The following is a 14,315-nucleotide window of genomic DNA, read 5'->3' as shown; positions in this document are numbered from 1 at the left end:
GGTCCCTGCCTGCCGGTGTATTCACTTTACCCCGCAGCTTGGTGTCATCAGCGAACTTGAACAGGGTGCTCTCCACACCCTCGTCCAAGTTGCTAATGAAGATGTTGAACAGCACCAGTCCAAGGACCAAGCCCTGTGTGGGCGTGTATGTGTGTATCTATCTATATACAGTATACAGTAACATAGAAATATATGTGTGTGTGTGTGTGTGTGTATATATCGTGATATAGAGAAATGTATAGATACACACACTTATCAGTTATTAAAAACAGTGATTTATAGTGAAAGCGTACTTTTAACACTAGCTTAGCTTTTGCTATTTTATGTACTGAAACCACAATGCATTTTTCTAATCTCCAAAATACAAACAGGTTAGATTTGGTATTAAAAATAATAGATGCATGGTAGACGAGACAATTAGGTTACAAGAATCTTTCTGAAGTAAATCCTAGAAGTAAAGAAAAGTACTAATAATGCTGTGTAATTACCGTTTGAGAGTTCTGGGGGTTGTCTGGGAATCCTTCAGGCTTCTCCCACTGGGATTCTTAGAACAAAAATATTTCATTTATCAATTATTTTTGCCCATTTTTATTATTAACCTTTCAAAGAAATAGTTTAAAAGAGTATAATGCAGATGTGTACACACACATGCATGAGTAATATATGTACTGGACATCTAGAAAGAATTACATTAGATAAGATTGTGATGCTCTTACCCATACTGAATAGTAAACCAAGAGCAGTCCCAATGAAGTGTATAAGACTAGTTGTGGAGTAAGAGCATGAGAACCTGCCCTGTTAAGTCTTCCAGATTGCTATTACAGTGATTCCCAAACTTCTTTAGGTTGCATAAACCTTTTAAATTTGTTACAGTTTTTGCTGCACTCCAGGGATATAGAAAAAGTAATTCTATCTTGCGATAACAAAAGAAGCAAGCCCTCCAACAACCTAGGAAATTCTGTAGAGTTGATCTTCATTTTTTCTTTTACTTCCTTCCCTCTCCCCATCCATTCCTTCAACCTGCTAGAAGTTCACTACACAACCACAGGGATAACATGTACCCTAGTTCAAAAAACAACGTTCTGTTACATTATGATTGATATGTAGTTATTACAGTTATGGTAATTTAGGACATTTTCTTTTGAGAGCACAGGCCAGCTGAAACTGAAAAACAGATCAACCAGAAAGCATACAGAAGGTCACCAATGCCAGTCCCTGCAATTGCAAGAAATAGTTTGTAATACACCTACTGAGTCATAACAGAGGATCTCTCCAAAGCTCTAAAGCAGAACTGTCCAACTATTGAATGGCTGGGGGCCACAGCCTCAGATTCACACCTTGGGGCCACATGTGGCCCATGGACCACCAACTGGACAGCCCTACTTTAAGGCAAACGACAGCTACAAATACTAAATTCAAAACCAAAAAAACCCATTAAAGTCCTATCAACATGTTACACCTCACCCCGCCCCCCTAATGTGGCAATCTTGCAAATGTAAACATGAAACACAATAATCAAAAGATCTAATCTCATCCACTCAATATACCATTTATGCTCCAAAAATTTTCTACTACGTAGATGAATCCTGATATTGGGGATTCTAATTAACTGTTGGGAGAATAAAAACAATCCTTTCTGTGCATTTAAACTTTGTAGGGGGTTAAGAATTTCTAAGAGTGTCCATGATTTCTGCCACTACTTCTTTATTAATAACAAATATCAATAAGGCTGATTTTAAATCCTGGATGTTTTCACAGAATTATAAGATTAATTAATTTATTCTATCAAGACTGTTGAAAACATGGGTAATTGTTAATTATCTATAAGCATCAGAAGAGGAGAAGAATAAGGAAATATAGAGAATTCCATTTTAAACAAAATAGTTGCATCTGGCCCATACTCACCTCCTGTAATTGTATTGTAGTAATATGTGTAACCTTCAGGAGAAAATCCTCGTACCCACTCCTTTGTGTCTCCTGATGACATTTTTGAGGTGACTCCTTTTTTTTTTTTCTTTTCCTTCTTTTCTTTCTTTTCCACTTGTTTAGTTTGTGTGGAGCTGGGACCTATGGACTCTTAAAGAAACCAACACCCTCTTTAAAGAGTAATTATCAGAATTTACATACTGCATATTGAGCATTCTGCATGCTGCAGATAGCTGTTAGTTTAAAGCAGTTTCTTCTTTCACAGTATTACATTAAAGAAGCCTTTAATTTTTAGCAAGATTTTACTATTGCAAGGCAGTCTGATTATATGCATGAGAAACCAGTAGTGTAACTAGGGACAGACAAGCACGAGACCCGGGTGCCAACTTGGAAGGGGTGTTGGAATGGCAGTTCCTATACAGGAGTCTTTGCTGCTGCAACAGTAGCTCCACCCTATCAGCAACAGTATTTGAGTGCCTGAAGAAAGCAACAAGGCAACAACAGTCTTTGAGCCCTCAGGGCAAGTAAAACTGACATCTCTTTCCCCTCATCTCCAACCCCACCTCCAGCAGGGTTTTGCTCGGAGCACAAAACTTGTTAGTTATATCTCTAAAGAAACATACATGCAAAAAAAAAAAAAAAAAAAATTAAACTGAAGGACTGCTTCAGGCCTATTGAACCCTGGGTCTGTAGAGGCTGGAAGAGTTATAAAGGAGAAAGTCTCCACTGGGACCTCACCCTAACAGGACTGTTAGGTACCTTATCCTTATGGTAAATGAAAAATAGGTACCTTATCCTCATGGTAAATGAAGAAATGCACTTACTAAACTGTAAGAGGCGAAGAAGATTTGATGAAAAAAATTGGCTCAAAGTTGACTGGTGATTGAAAGCTCCACTATTCACAAGGGACTTTGCTTCTACTGGCAAAAGTTGAACACACGCTAAACCACTGCATGCTATGTTATTGGGCTGTAGAGTGCTTAGAAGATGTAATATCGTTAATACTTAGGCAATTTTTGTTACCACTTTTTTTAAATTTCAACTCCGAAAATGGATTGTCCAAAAAGTTGGAAAGTATGATGATAAATGCATCTGAGCTCTGTTTGCACTTCAGTTTCGACTAGTGGTAAATTATAAATCTTTGTTCCAGTGGGGAGACAGTCCTACAGTTCCTGCAAAAATAGTTAAAAAATATACTACTCTATGGACATGTCTACATGTTGCCATATGGTGACACTGCTACGGTGCCTTTTGGAAGTACTAAAGCATAGCACAGTAGGGGTGGTTATTGCACCACATGGTTAAATTTCATTGTTATGTCACTGTAGCACAGACGTGGGCAATTATTTTGGGCGAAGGGCCACTTACTGAGTTTTGGCAACTCATCAAGGGCTGTATGACAGGCAGCCGGGGGCAAATAACTATTACTTTTCTAAATTTTTTAGGGGCCCTGCGGGCTGGATAGAATGGCCTGGCGGGCCACATCTGGCCCATAGGCTGCATTTTGCCCACCCCTGCCATAGTGGCATGCTATAACTGGGGAGCTTGCTGCAATATTGCCATAGCTGGCAATCACGTGTAGACCCATGTGATCACTATGTGCCTGTACCATGTCATACAGTGATGTACTGCATCACTACATTGCCACAGCACAATGTGTAGATGCACCCAACATTCCTTTTCCCCTACTTAAACTTGTTAGCAGCTATAAGAACTACCTGGCTTAACTCCAAGCCTTTTTAAATCTTCTTCATATGCTTTCAGTGCAGCTTCCTCCATTGCTGCAAATTCCTTTGACATTTTTTCTTCCTCTTGTGCCTTTTCCAAACTTTTCTTTTTAATCTGCAAATGAAAAAAAGTGAAGGCCATAACAAAAGAAATAAAGTTAAATCCTTAGGGAAACAAGGAGAAATTCAAAATGTACCTCACTAATTCTCTTTGCCACATTTTCCTTATGGTTCTTTCCCCTTTCATGAAATTCAATGCTCTTCAAGAGAAAAAAAAAGTAAGTTAAAATATAAATTAAGAAAAAGTAATTTACATAAGCCAGTGTTACATTTGTAACCTATGCAAGAAAGAAATGGTGAACTTGAAGTTAAGACTGAGCACATCTAACCTAATTTAGAGGTAAAATTTGTTACAAACATACCATAGTTATAATAAAATTCTAAGCATTTAAAATTTAGGAAAGTCAAAGTTTAACATATAAGAAATGCCAGCGTTAGCTAGTATGAAAATTAAATTACACTCAGATCTAGCATTGTGATATCTGATATTCAGTATGTCACAAGGATTCCAATTTCAAAATTGTCTCTTTCTGGATTTTTAAATAAAGAATAAAACACTTATGCATATTACAAAGACTTGTTTAGTTTGGGAATTATACATGTTGTGGTTTTCCAGCTTCCAGGCTTCATACCTTTATTCCTGCTCCTCCTTTTCAGGTTTGCATTCCTAAGCCTTTCAAAGTTCACAACACACTTTAAGTGAATAGTGACTACAGTACTCAGGCAGGTTCTGGTAAGGCCGACAGAGCACCAAAGGACCTAAGGCTAGGGACAGAAGTTACACACAAAACCAGTTTAAGTGATCTGAAACTGGTTTAAACCTGTAACAGAACAGAAGTTCAGTGCACACAAACCAGTTTCAAAATGGCAAAACCAGTTTAAGATAAACCTGGCTGGATGCAGTATCAGACTTAATTGATTTAGGTTAAACTGGTACATGGAACTTCTGTCCCAGATCCCTTTCCAATTCAAGTTAACTCACAGTCCCCCGCATCCCAGAACGCTTTGCAGCCCTGGGCTGTGCTGTCTGCTCCATCAAAGAGCTGAGGCACTAAAGCAGAGGTGGGCAATTATTTTGGGCAGAGGGCCGCTTACTGAGTTTTGGCAAGCCATTGAGGGCTGCATGACAGGCAGCTCAGGGAAGATAAATATTAATTTTCTAAATTTTTTAGGGGTCCCATGGGCCAGATAGAATGGCCTGGTGGGCCACATCCGGCCCCCGGGCCACATTTTGCCCACCCCTGCACTAAAGCCTCTGCTCCCTGCCAGCACCTGTCAGGTCAGTGGGATGGGAGGGCAAGGGAACACCAAGCCCCCATTTGTACAGAAGAAGTAGAAGGAAAGCCCCAGCAGTGGGGGCTTCTAGCCCCTACAGCAGCCAGGCGAACAGAGTTGGCATTAGCACAGCCTCACCCCCTCTCTAGCCCCACACCTGTGTGGAGGGATGGAGCAGGGGGAACACACTAACTTGGCCCTAGCCCCCTAGTGCAGGGGGAAGCCCTCACTGGAAATTTTTTGTTGCTCCACAGCCTCTGCTTGTCCCCTGTAACCTGTGAGGGGAACAGGGGGCGGGGTGCACAGGCCTGGCACTGGGCTCCCACAGCTAGAGTCTGCCAGGCACGGAGTGGGGGAAGACCCCACTGGGGGCTTTTCACTCTCCTGCAGCCTGTCTCGCTGATCCTCGCCTGGCTTACCAGCTGCAGGTTTACAAAAAGACCCCATTAGCAGCTTTCACTGCCCCATGCTGCTCATGCCAGGCCAGGCCAGTCCGCTCCCTCCTCACCTGAGCCGCAGGTGGGGGACCAGGGAGTGGGGAGGAGCTGAACCCGTGCCAGTTCAGCAAGCTGGGCTTCAGGGGAGTGAAGAACCTTTGGTGGGGGCTTCCCCATTGTGCACCAGGCAGACTCTGGCTGGGATGGGGGGCAGCACCCAGCTGGACCAATGCATTCTCCTCCCTAGCCCCAACTTCTCACAGGCAGGGGCTAGGGAGGGGGCAGGGCTGAGCTGATCCCAGCCTGGTAAGCTTGGCTGCAGGGAAACACAAAGGCTCTGGTAGGGACTCCCTACCACTGCATCCGGTAGACACCCACTGGAGGGGGACTAGCGCTTGGCTAGGCAGGTGCGTTTTCCCTCCACCTCTCATAGGCAGAGGATGGGAGAGGGCGGGGTTGAATTGATCCCAGCTCAGTGAGCTGGGCTGCGAGGGACCAGAAAACCCCTGGTTGAGGACCAGACAGGGAGTGGTGCTGGGTGTGTGCATCCCCCCACCACTGTCACAGGTGGAAGCTGGGGAGGGGGTGAGGCTGAGCCGATTGGAGCCCTGGTAGCCAGGCTGGGCAGGAGGCAGTGAAAAGCCCTCCAAGTGGAAGCTTTCCTGCGCCAGGCAGATCCCAGCTGGGGGGCCAGGGTCAGGTGGTACAGTCCCACTCCACATCTCCCACTCAGAGACTGGGGCTGGGGATTTTTCTGCTGGCTCTCCCCTCCCTTCAGCTGACAGCAGGAGCGGTGTGGGGTGGTAGGAGACAATCAGATCTGGGCTGCTACTGGGCTGGGTTTAGCAGCCTTAGGCAGCTGGCCATGTTGGGGTGGGGCCTGGAGAATACACGTAAACACCTCCAGGCCTGGACCAGTGCAGCCTCCTGCCTGGCTGGGCCACCTAAACACTGAACATCAGTTCAGTCTGTTATTGGTTCAAGCTATGTAGTTTAGACTAACTTGTGAAGATTGAATTGATTCTGCCTTGGGCTTTTTGAACCTTTGTACTTATCCTAAAAGTTTGAAGGTATCTGAGGCTTGGAGCAGAAATCGAGATTGGGAGCGGGATATGGATAACTGGAATGCCTTGACGTCAAAACGCTTCTGGGATAGACTAGGACCATGGTAGTCGGAAAAAGTTGAGCAGCTCTGCATATTCATGGAGATGGATGTAGTAGAAAAGCCCTGAGAAACCTGGGAGCTCCTGGGGTTGTAGGAATCAAGTAACACTGCAGGTGCTGGTGCACTTGCTCCAACACAAAGGCTCTAAAGTGGTTCTGGGTATTTCTGCACACATAGCACCAGGTACAAGCTCACAATGCAAATTTGGCATTCAGTGCTTGGAGCACTAACTTTAGAAGGATCGCTAAAAGCAAGCAACCCACCCAACTGTGGGCCTGCAGTTTGCTGAGGTGAGGTTGAGAGCCAGCCCTGTACACTTTTAGAAGATGTGCTGGTAGGCAAAGCTCCTATGTGGAAATTCAAATTATGGAGCCTGAAGAACAGGACCAGATCCTCTAGTCCTTATTCATGCAGATAAGGAAAGTAGGATCAAATTCTAGAGCTGGAGTCCTACACTGAGAACCAGAGAAGCATCCACAACCTTAACTTTCATAGATTTCATAGACATTAGGGCTGGAAGGGACCTCGGAAGATCATTGAGTCCAGCCCCCTGCCCAAAGGGCAGGAAGTCAGCTGGGGTCATAGGATCCCAGCAAGATAAGCATCCAATTTACTCCTGAAGGTGTTCAATGTAGGTGCTTGAACCACCTCCGATGGCAGGCTGTTCCAGACCTTGGGGGCTTGGACAGTAAAGAATTTCTTCCTTATGTCCAGCCTGAAACGGTCTTGTAGTAGTTTATGACTGTTCAACCTCGTCATCCCTTGGGGTGCTCTGGTGAACAAATGTTCCCCCAGATGCTGGTGGTCACCCCCAATAAATTTATGGGTGGCCATCAGATTACCCCTAAGCCTGCGCTTTTCCAGGCTAAAGAGCCCCATGGCTCTCAGCCTGTCGTCGTAAGGTCTGTTTTGCTGACCTCTGATCATGCGTGTGGCTCTTCTCTGGACTCTCTCAAGCTTCTCCACATCCTTTTTGAATTGTGGAGCCCAAAACTGGATGCAGTACTCCAGCTGTGCCCTCACCAAGGCCGAGTACAAGGGGAGACTGATGTCCCAGGATTTGCTTGAGAAGCATCTATGGATGCAAGCCAGTGTTTTGGTCGCTTGCAACCAACTTGAAAGTCTTCTAATTTTTCCTAGTGCAAGGGTTAATGCTTGCAAAATTATCTTTAGGACTAACAAATTAAGTTTTCACACCATAATAAACTCAAAATTATTTAAAAAACATATGTCATTCAAAATCGTAGTGTTTCAATCATAATTAATAATGTGCAGCAGAGAGATCATCATACAGGCCTGTTGTCTGCTATCCAGCACTTGCAGTAATCACAGAATTTCTTTGGTTGCGATTTCCAGTAATCAGCCCTGAAGAAAGAAAAGAAAATAGAAGACATGGTAGTAAGAGTGTGGCATAACCAAAAACAAAATCAAACCCAACTGTTTTGACATCGGAAACCAAATACAACTTTGTCAGGGTGCTTAGTTTTGCAGGTAAAACATTTCTTCTAAAATAAGTTGTTATGAACTGGATGGAGTGGTCCTGATGAATTTACTGATGAATTTTACTATGGTTTTTTGGGTGTTGGCTTACACTCAACCTGTTTCTTTAAGACCTGAAAAATGTCTACCAAACCTAAGTTTTAACGTAAAACAGCGTCAAACACTGCCAGAAATTAACAACTACTATAGGTACGCTTACTGAATACATAAGCTTGGTGAATACACAGTTCATTGTATTTTCAATAAAAATGTATCCTTTACTTGTTTTCAATGTAAAACTAGCAATTTAATGTAAATGCCTAGTTTGGTCACAAATGACGATATGAAACTTAAACACGTGTGCTATGGCATTTTGAGAAACTGGAATATCTGGACAATTAGAAGTAATGCAAAAGGTTTTGGGACAAGAAGCAAAATTGTTTCTAGAATATGAAGGTCCCAGAAGAAAAAATTTCTGCATTCAAATGTTTGTCTAATAAAAAAATATCACCTGCAAAAATTCTTGTTTCTCATAAAAATCGTTTGGCTATTTTAGCACAGTGTTTGAGATCTCGTAAAACTCTATATAGAAGAGTACTAAATCCACACCACTTAAAATTAACCATGTACTGAGGTATTTGTAGGAATGTGCGCTTACTACACAAAGTATGTGTGGCTAAAGCCCTGACAGCACAGAATTTTCTGTCTCAAAACCCTTAGAAGAGCATATGGCAAGGTGAAAACATGCTTGTACCAGATTACAAATTCTATTTTGTACCATAATCTTCATTTTCTGCTGTGCATTGAAAATAAAGTCTGACCTTCTACAAGGCAATAGTTACCTTACCAAAAAAGGTACTTGAAGCCTCACTGATGGTCTATTGTTGGTTAAGTCCTCACAGAGCAATCTAGGGCCATTAACACTGGCTTTCAACTGCTGACCCAAATTAGGAACAATGGGCACCTAATACACATGCAGCAAGCCTGCTCCAACATGCTGTAATTACAGTGTATTGGAGCAGACTCAATTAATCCAAACTTTTTTGATCGTGCACCCCATCAGTAAAAAATTTTTGAGCACGCATCCCCAATATATGTATATTTATATAAATAGAAGTTCTAATATTTTCTTCCTACACCCCAATGGATCATCGTGCATGCATGCCACTTTGGAGACCACTGCTCTAACAGACTCCAGTATCATGTGTATCAGCATCCCTGCACTGAAAAATGACAGCAGGAATGCTTTACAGCTTGTTTCAATAAACTTTAGTTAAAGCACTCCCACTGCCATCTTTCAGCACGGGACACTTGTAAGAGCGACTCTAATTAAAGTGCCTTTGGAAGCACGTGTATAAATGCTGAATCATTTTCTCAGTTTGAGCCTGACAAAAGGGCAACTATACAGTGCTTAAGTGGGAATGCTCGTCTGAGATGGGAAGTAGACCACCCTCACTCACAGAAGTATATGCAGGGAGGGAGGGAGAAAGCAGATTCTCTCTAACCTATAACTCACTCATACAGTAAGAGCATACCAGATGAGGGTGTCTCAGGACTTCTGTTTTTAGCAAAGATCCATAGTTCTGTAACACCATTTAAGGGTTAGCTGACCCTCTGCTAAGCCTGTGTTCCTTGCTTTCCTGCCATCTTATACCTACATGTGCCTAGTTGGGACTCTGGAGAGAGAAGTACAGGCAAGTGTGGCAGGGATGGTGTTGAGATGGCAGGCACTGGTTTTAGGAATGGGGAAGACTGGACTAAGAATTCAAAATACCCCTGGAAGACAGAGTAATGTTACAGACTCAGAACTTGATACAGTGACTAGAACACAGCTGGTAGCACAGGAGACACTGTGATAGGTCCACTTGCAAAAGACTGGTGACAGCATAGCAGGATACTGGGCTGTGTTTTGGTGAAAAATTATCTACTGCTTAACTTGGGTATCACTGTACAGTAATTCAGTTTTCAAGAACAGCAATATTTATTATGTTACACTGCATCCTCAAACAAAGGCCATCAAAATAATACCCAGTGACAGAATTCAGAAGTAGAATCCAGAGGGTTAAGAGTAAAACAAGTATGAATACAGAACTGGTCTTCAATGAAATAACCAATACTCAGCAGTAAGTAACAGAGCAGTGAAAATAGCTTCAGTGTTATGAACAATGTTAAAAGTTTCCAGTTAAAAAAAAACACCTTAAGGCGAAGGTGAGGTTGTAAGGAGGAACTAATATAAACTGCATGGAAATAGCTCCCTGAGCAATCACCCAAGCGCTTCTTGGAATTCCTTGAACTTCAGATGTTTTTATTCTGTTACTGTACACAGACCATGCTAAGCTGAGTGAGGTAGGGAACGGAAAGGGACAACATTCTGCAAATTAACACAATATTGAATACTGCAATAAATATTCTGAAGTCTAGAATTCTGATAAGACAGACAGAACTCAATGTTAATTGTAATAAAAAAGGTGAAAGTTCTTAATATTCATAGATAAGGCTGGCAGCACCAAGCACTAGTAAGGCAGCCTAACTCTTTCCATTATTATTCCTGTTTTCAATTACTTGTAGCTTTCACTTGTTCAGGCTGAAATTCTCTGCCTCTGCTCCAGGCTAATCCTTATCCCTCCCCCTCCCTTCGCCCCGATTTCAGTCAAACCCATTAAGCCATTTTTGAGAAAAGGTTTAGGAACAATTAAGTCATTTCATGCATGTTTAAAGAAAAGTTTTCCATAATTTTCTAACAGTTTCCTATATTAGAACAGGGGCTTGAAATTTGGCAGAGGGGTGTGTTAAGGATGCATCTTTTGCCATTTCCAAGAAAAATCTGCCTGAATTCAGCCAAATTATAAAACCTCTGGGGGAGGGGAAAATAGCTCACACAAGCTCAGTAGAGAATTAACAGCTACAACCTTTCAATGCATGGGCACACAACACTTAGAATGGTTACATGTGTTGTAAACCTGGAGCAGGCAGACAGGCAGGCAAACTGGAGCAGGCTAAAACGGTTTAAGATGCCTGGAACAGTTTAAACATGTACTTGGAAAATCAAGTGCTATTTTGAGCTGGCTGAACTTGGTGTCACTATGTGAACACCAAGTGTCCAGTGACACAGGTCTGTTTAGACTAGGGGTGGGCAAAACGTGGCCTGCCAAGCCATTGCATCTGGCCCGCAGGGCCCCTAAAAAACTTAGAAAATTAATTAATCTGCCCTGGGCTGTTTGTCATGTGGCCCTCAATGGCCTGCCAAAACTCAGTAAGCGGCCCTCTGCCCGAAGTAATTGCCCGCCTTCAGGCATCCCACACTGCAATGCTTCTCAACACCATCTCCTTCCCACAGCTGCTGTAACTGCCTACACAGGTACACATCCTTCCATTTTTCCCCTTTTGTTAGCACTTTTTAATCACTCCCTCTGGTGGTTAGCTATCTTTCTAACCACAGGTGTGTTCTTGCTCTCTACTAAATGCTGGCTCCTCCTGTCCTTACCCCCAAAACCAAAAAGCGTAAGTCCAAGCACACTCCCTCCCTGCCTGATACCCCTGCAACTGCAAATCCAGTAAGGACACTGCGGACTTTGGCCAACTGCAGGATACTGATGTACCATATAATGAACTCATGTTTGGGGGGTAAGGAAAATCAGAAAAGTAAAAAAATATTCCCAGCAGGGCATGCTGGGCTGGATGCTCACCCCCACCCCAGGTGTCAGAGCCACAGCATATTACACAATTGTAAAATGGTTCCTAACCTGTGGGATTGTGTACAAAATGCACTTGCTCCTGCCGCTGACCAGACCGTACATTCTCCAACACACCCCACCCCCCGCTCCAGCTTTGGGGTGTGACAGGCCTGTTCTTTTTCTAGTTTTCCAGGTTTCCAAAGGCCTGATTTTACAAGCTGAACATCACACTTCAATGTTAATTTCTTTGTTTGTATTTATTTCTGTTGTGCCAAATCGGGGCCTTAGCTCCTATCACAACAAGGTTTCTGCCTGCAACAGCCTGTACAATTCAAAGTTCTTATTCTGCCCCCTCAAAAGGACCTGTTAAACATTTAGTCTGTGAGTATTTTCATTAAGGTGAGTAGGGCTACTCACATGTCATAGACACCTTTTTTTACTTACTACCAATCCAAAGAATACCACTCCCACCATGAACCCCAAACCCTGTTAGATGATCTGCACAAGCGGGTCCACCCCACTACCTACAGTGGAATTTAGTACTGAGGCTGGTAAACCCCTGTATAAATCTGTAAGCAGATTTATACCTCATGTTGCAAGCTCAGCTCAGCAACATCAAACATTTTCATAGGGCCCTATGAACACCCATGGCCTGATGTGAGAGCAGAACGGCAAGCAGGTCAGCAAAGCCATATCACAGGGGGCCCAGGAGTTTGCTCATGCTGATCCAGCTGCACTACCTGGCCCTATATTAGGAAGCATAACAAAGGCTGGCAGGCCAAAGGATAGCTGTGCACAATGTCCAGGAATAATGCTGGTAATGACCAGTTAATCACAGCTGTAGCCAGCACAGTGCTGCTACTCATGTATATATGGTAGTGGTTGTAGAAGCAGAACATTTGCTGCTATGGTTCCCCAACTTTACCCATGTCAGGTTAGGGTGCCAAGACTAGTGCCACATAGACCTATGTACAGTTTAGATCAGGAGTGGTGAAATATTTGGGCTGGAGGACTACTTAAAGAGTTCAGGTGAACTGTTGAAGGCCTCAGCTCCCTGTTACAGCTGTTTACACTGCCTTACACGGGGAGAGGGGGGCAAGGCAGGCTGGGGAGATGCTAATTGATGTAGCTGGAGAGTGAGGGTAAGAGCAAGCTGCCACCATGGGGGCTGCTACGTGTCCTGAAGGCTGCCAAGCCCCATGGACTACAGCTCCCAGCGTGCCCGAGAACCGTGTGGGGATAGAGAGGGCTGCACTCCATGGGGGGTGGGCAGCAGGACTGGCCACCTGCCACAGCCTGGGCTGTCTCCCTCCACACCCCCATGGGACCAGCTGTTTGTATGGGATGGTTTGGACAAGGATGATCCTGCCTCAGGCATGGACTGGACTAGATCAGTGTTCCTCAACCTGTGGGTCACGACCCCAAAGTGAGCTGCACGAATATATAGCAGTGTCACGAACAAACTTTAAAAATGGATTCTCCTTCAAAGGAAAACAACATGGGAAACCATGGCCTTTCCCTCACAGGCTAGCAGAGCTCCAGCCTGCAAGGGGCTCCTTAAGGGGGCCCCCCCAGCCCCACACACCCCTCCCTGCCCCAGACACTGGAGGTCAAGTCGAGAGTGAAGGGCACTGGGTCAGGACTAGCCAGTGCTGTTTACAGATGAGCCCAAAAATGAGTACAGAAAAAGCTGAGAACCACCTGCCTAGACCTCCTGAGAGCCCTTCCAGCCCCACCTCTCTGATCCTACAAGTCGAGCTTTGGAGACTTGAGGCATCATCAGGGACCCTCGAGGCACCCCGTCCCACCCTCTTCACTCATTTCTTTGCCCCCAGGAAAAGGAGAGCGCCTTTTTTCCACTGCACAGAGCTCCAAAAGCCCTCCCAGGCAAAGCCTCAGGGTCGACACGCCCCATCAGCAGGGATCCTGGTTTTCTCCGATTAAAAAAAAACCAACAGCCACCCCAAAACCCAATTTTCAGATTTTAAAAAAGTAACCCCAAATCTACATTTTTCTGTGACTAAAATGAAACGCCACTCATACAGAGAAAGAAATATAAATATATATAGTGGCGTTTCATTTTAAATCACGGAAAAATGTGGATTCGGGGCTACTTTTGTAATCCGAAAATCGTGAGTATTTTATTTTAAATCAGAGAAAACCAGGATCCCTCCCCACGGCGGCGCCCCGCCAGGACCCCGAGGCCCCGCGCTCTGCAGGACCCGAGTGACCCCCGGGGCCGCCTTAGGCTCCGCGCACGTCCCCTCCCGCCGCGCGCCCGCCCCACACTCACATTGCCGCGCGCGGGCCCTGCAGACCGAGCCGGAGGCAGCACTGGGCCTGTCGTGGGCGGGGGGGCCGAGCTACGGGCGCCGAGAAGACTCAATCCGCGCTCTTCCCTCCTCTCCCACCTCCCGCCTCCCCCGCCGGGAGAGCGAGCGCTCTGGGGGGAGCCGCGCGCGGAGGCAACGCCGAGCGGGTGAGTGGCCCCGGCGCGAGGTACAGGTCGCTCGCGAGCCCCTCGTGACCAATCAGGCGCTCGGGGAAGTCGGGGGGAGGGGGGCAGTGTCGT

The 14,315-nt window shown here is 44.8% G+C and overlaps 2 protein-coding genes across 2 annotated transcripts in view; one reads left to right on the top strand and one right to left on the bottom strand.

Annotated features, from left to right (window-relative positions):
- The window catches only part of WBP4 (WW domain binding protein 4), a 32,178-nt gene extending 18,070 nt beyond the window's left edge, over nucleotides 1-14,108 (bottom strand). Inside the window, exons 1-6 of the mRNA XM_019529841.1 lie at nucleotides 14,037-14,108; nucleotides 7,883-7,955; nucleotides 3,851-3,913; nucleotides 3,645-3,768; nucleotides 1,906-2,076; nucleotides 489-544 (exon numbers count right to left, since the gene is read on the bottom strand). Coding sequence (XP_019385386.1) covers nucleotides 489-544; nucleotides 1,906-2,076; nucleotides 3,645-3,768; nucleotides 3,851-3,913; nucleotides 7,883-7,955; nucleotides 14,037-14,038 — 489 coding nt within the window. The 5' untranslated portion in view covers nucleotides 14,039-14,108. The remainder of the gene's footprint in view (nucleotides 1-488; nucleotides 545-1,905; nucleotides 2,077-3,644; nucleotides 3,769-3,850; nucleotides 3,914-7,882; nucleotides 7,956-14,036) is intronic.
- A 46-nt stretch (nucleotides 14,109-14,154) lies between these two features.
- The window catches only part of ELF1 (E74 like ETS transcription factor 1), a 115,293-nt gene continuing 115,132 nt past the window's right edge, over nucleotides 14,155-14,315 (top strand). The window contains exon 1 of the mRNA XM_019529829.1: nucleotides 14,155-14,222. The gene's annotated coding sequence lies outside the window, so the exon portion shown is untranslated. The remainder of the gene's footprint in view (nucleotides 14,223-14,315) is intronic.

This window comes from Crocodylus porosus, unplaced genomic scaffold, assembly GCF_001723895.1.
Source record: "Crocodylus porosus isolate Cpor-Errol unplaced genomic scaffold, CroPor_comp1, whole genome shotgun sequence".
Taxonomy (NCBI): Eukaryota; Metazoa; Chordata; order Crocodylia; family Crocodylidae; genus Crocodylus; species Crocodylus porosus.
Note: the sequence above shows the minus strand (reverse complement) of the source record. Positions and strands in the feature narration are given on the sequence as shown.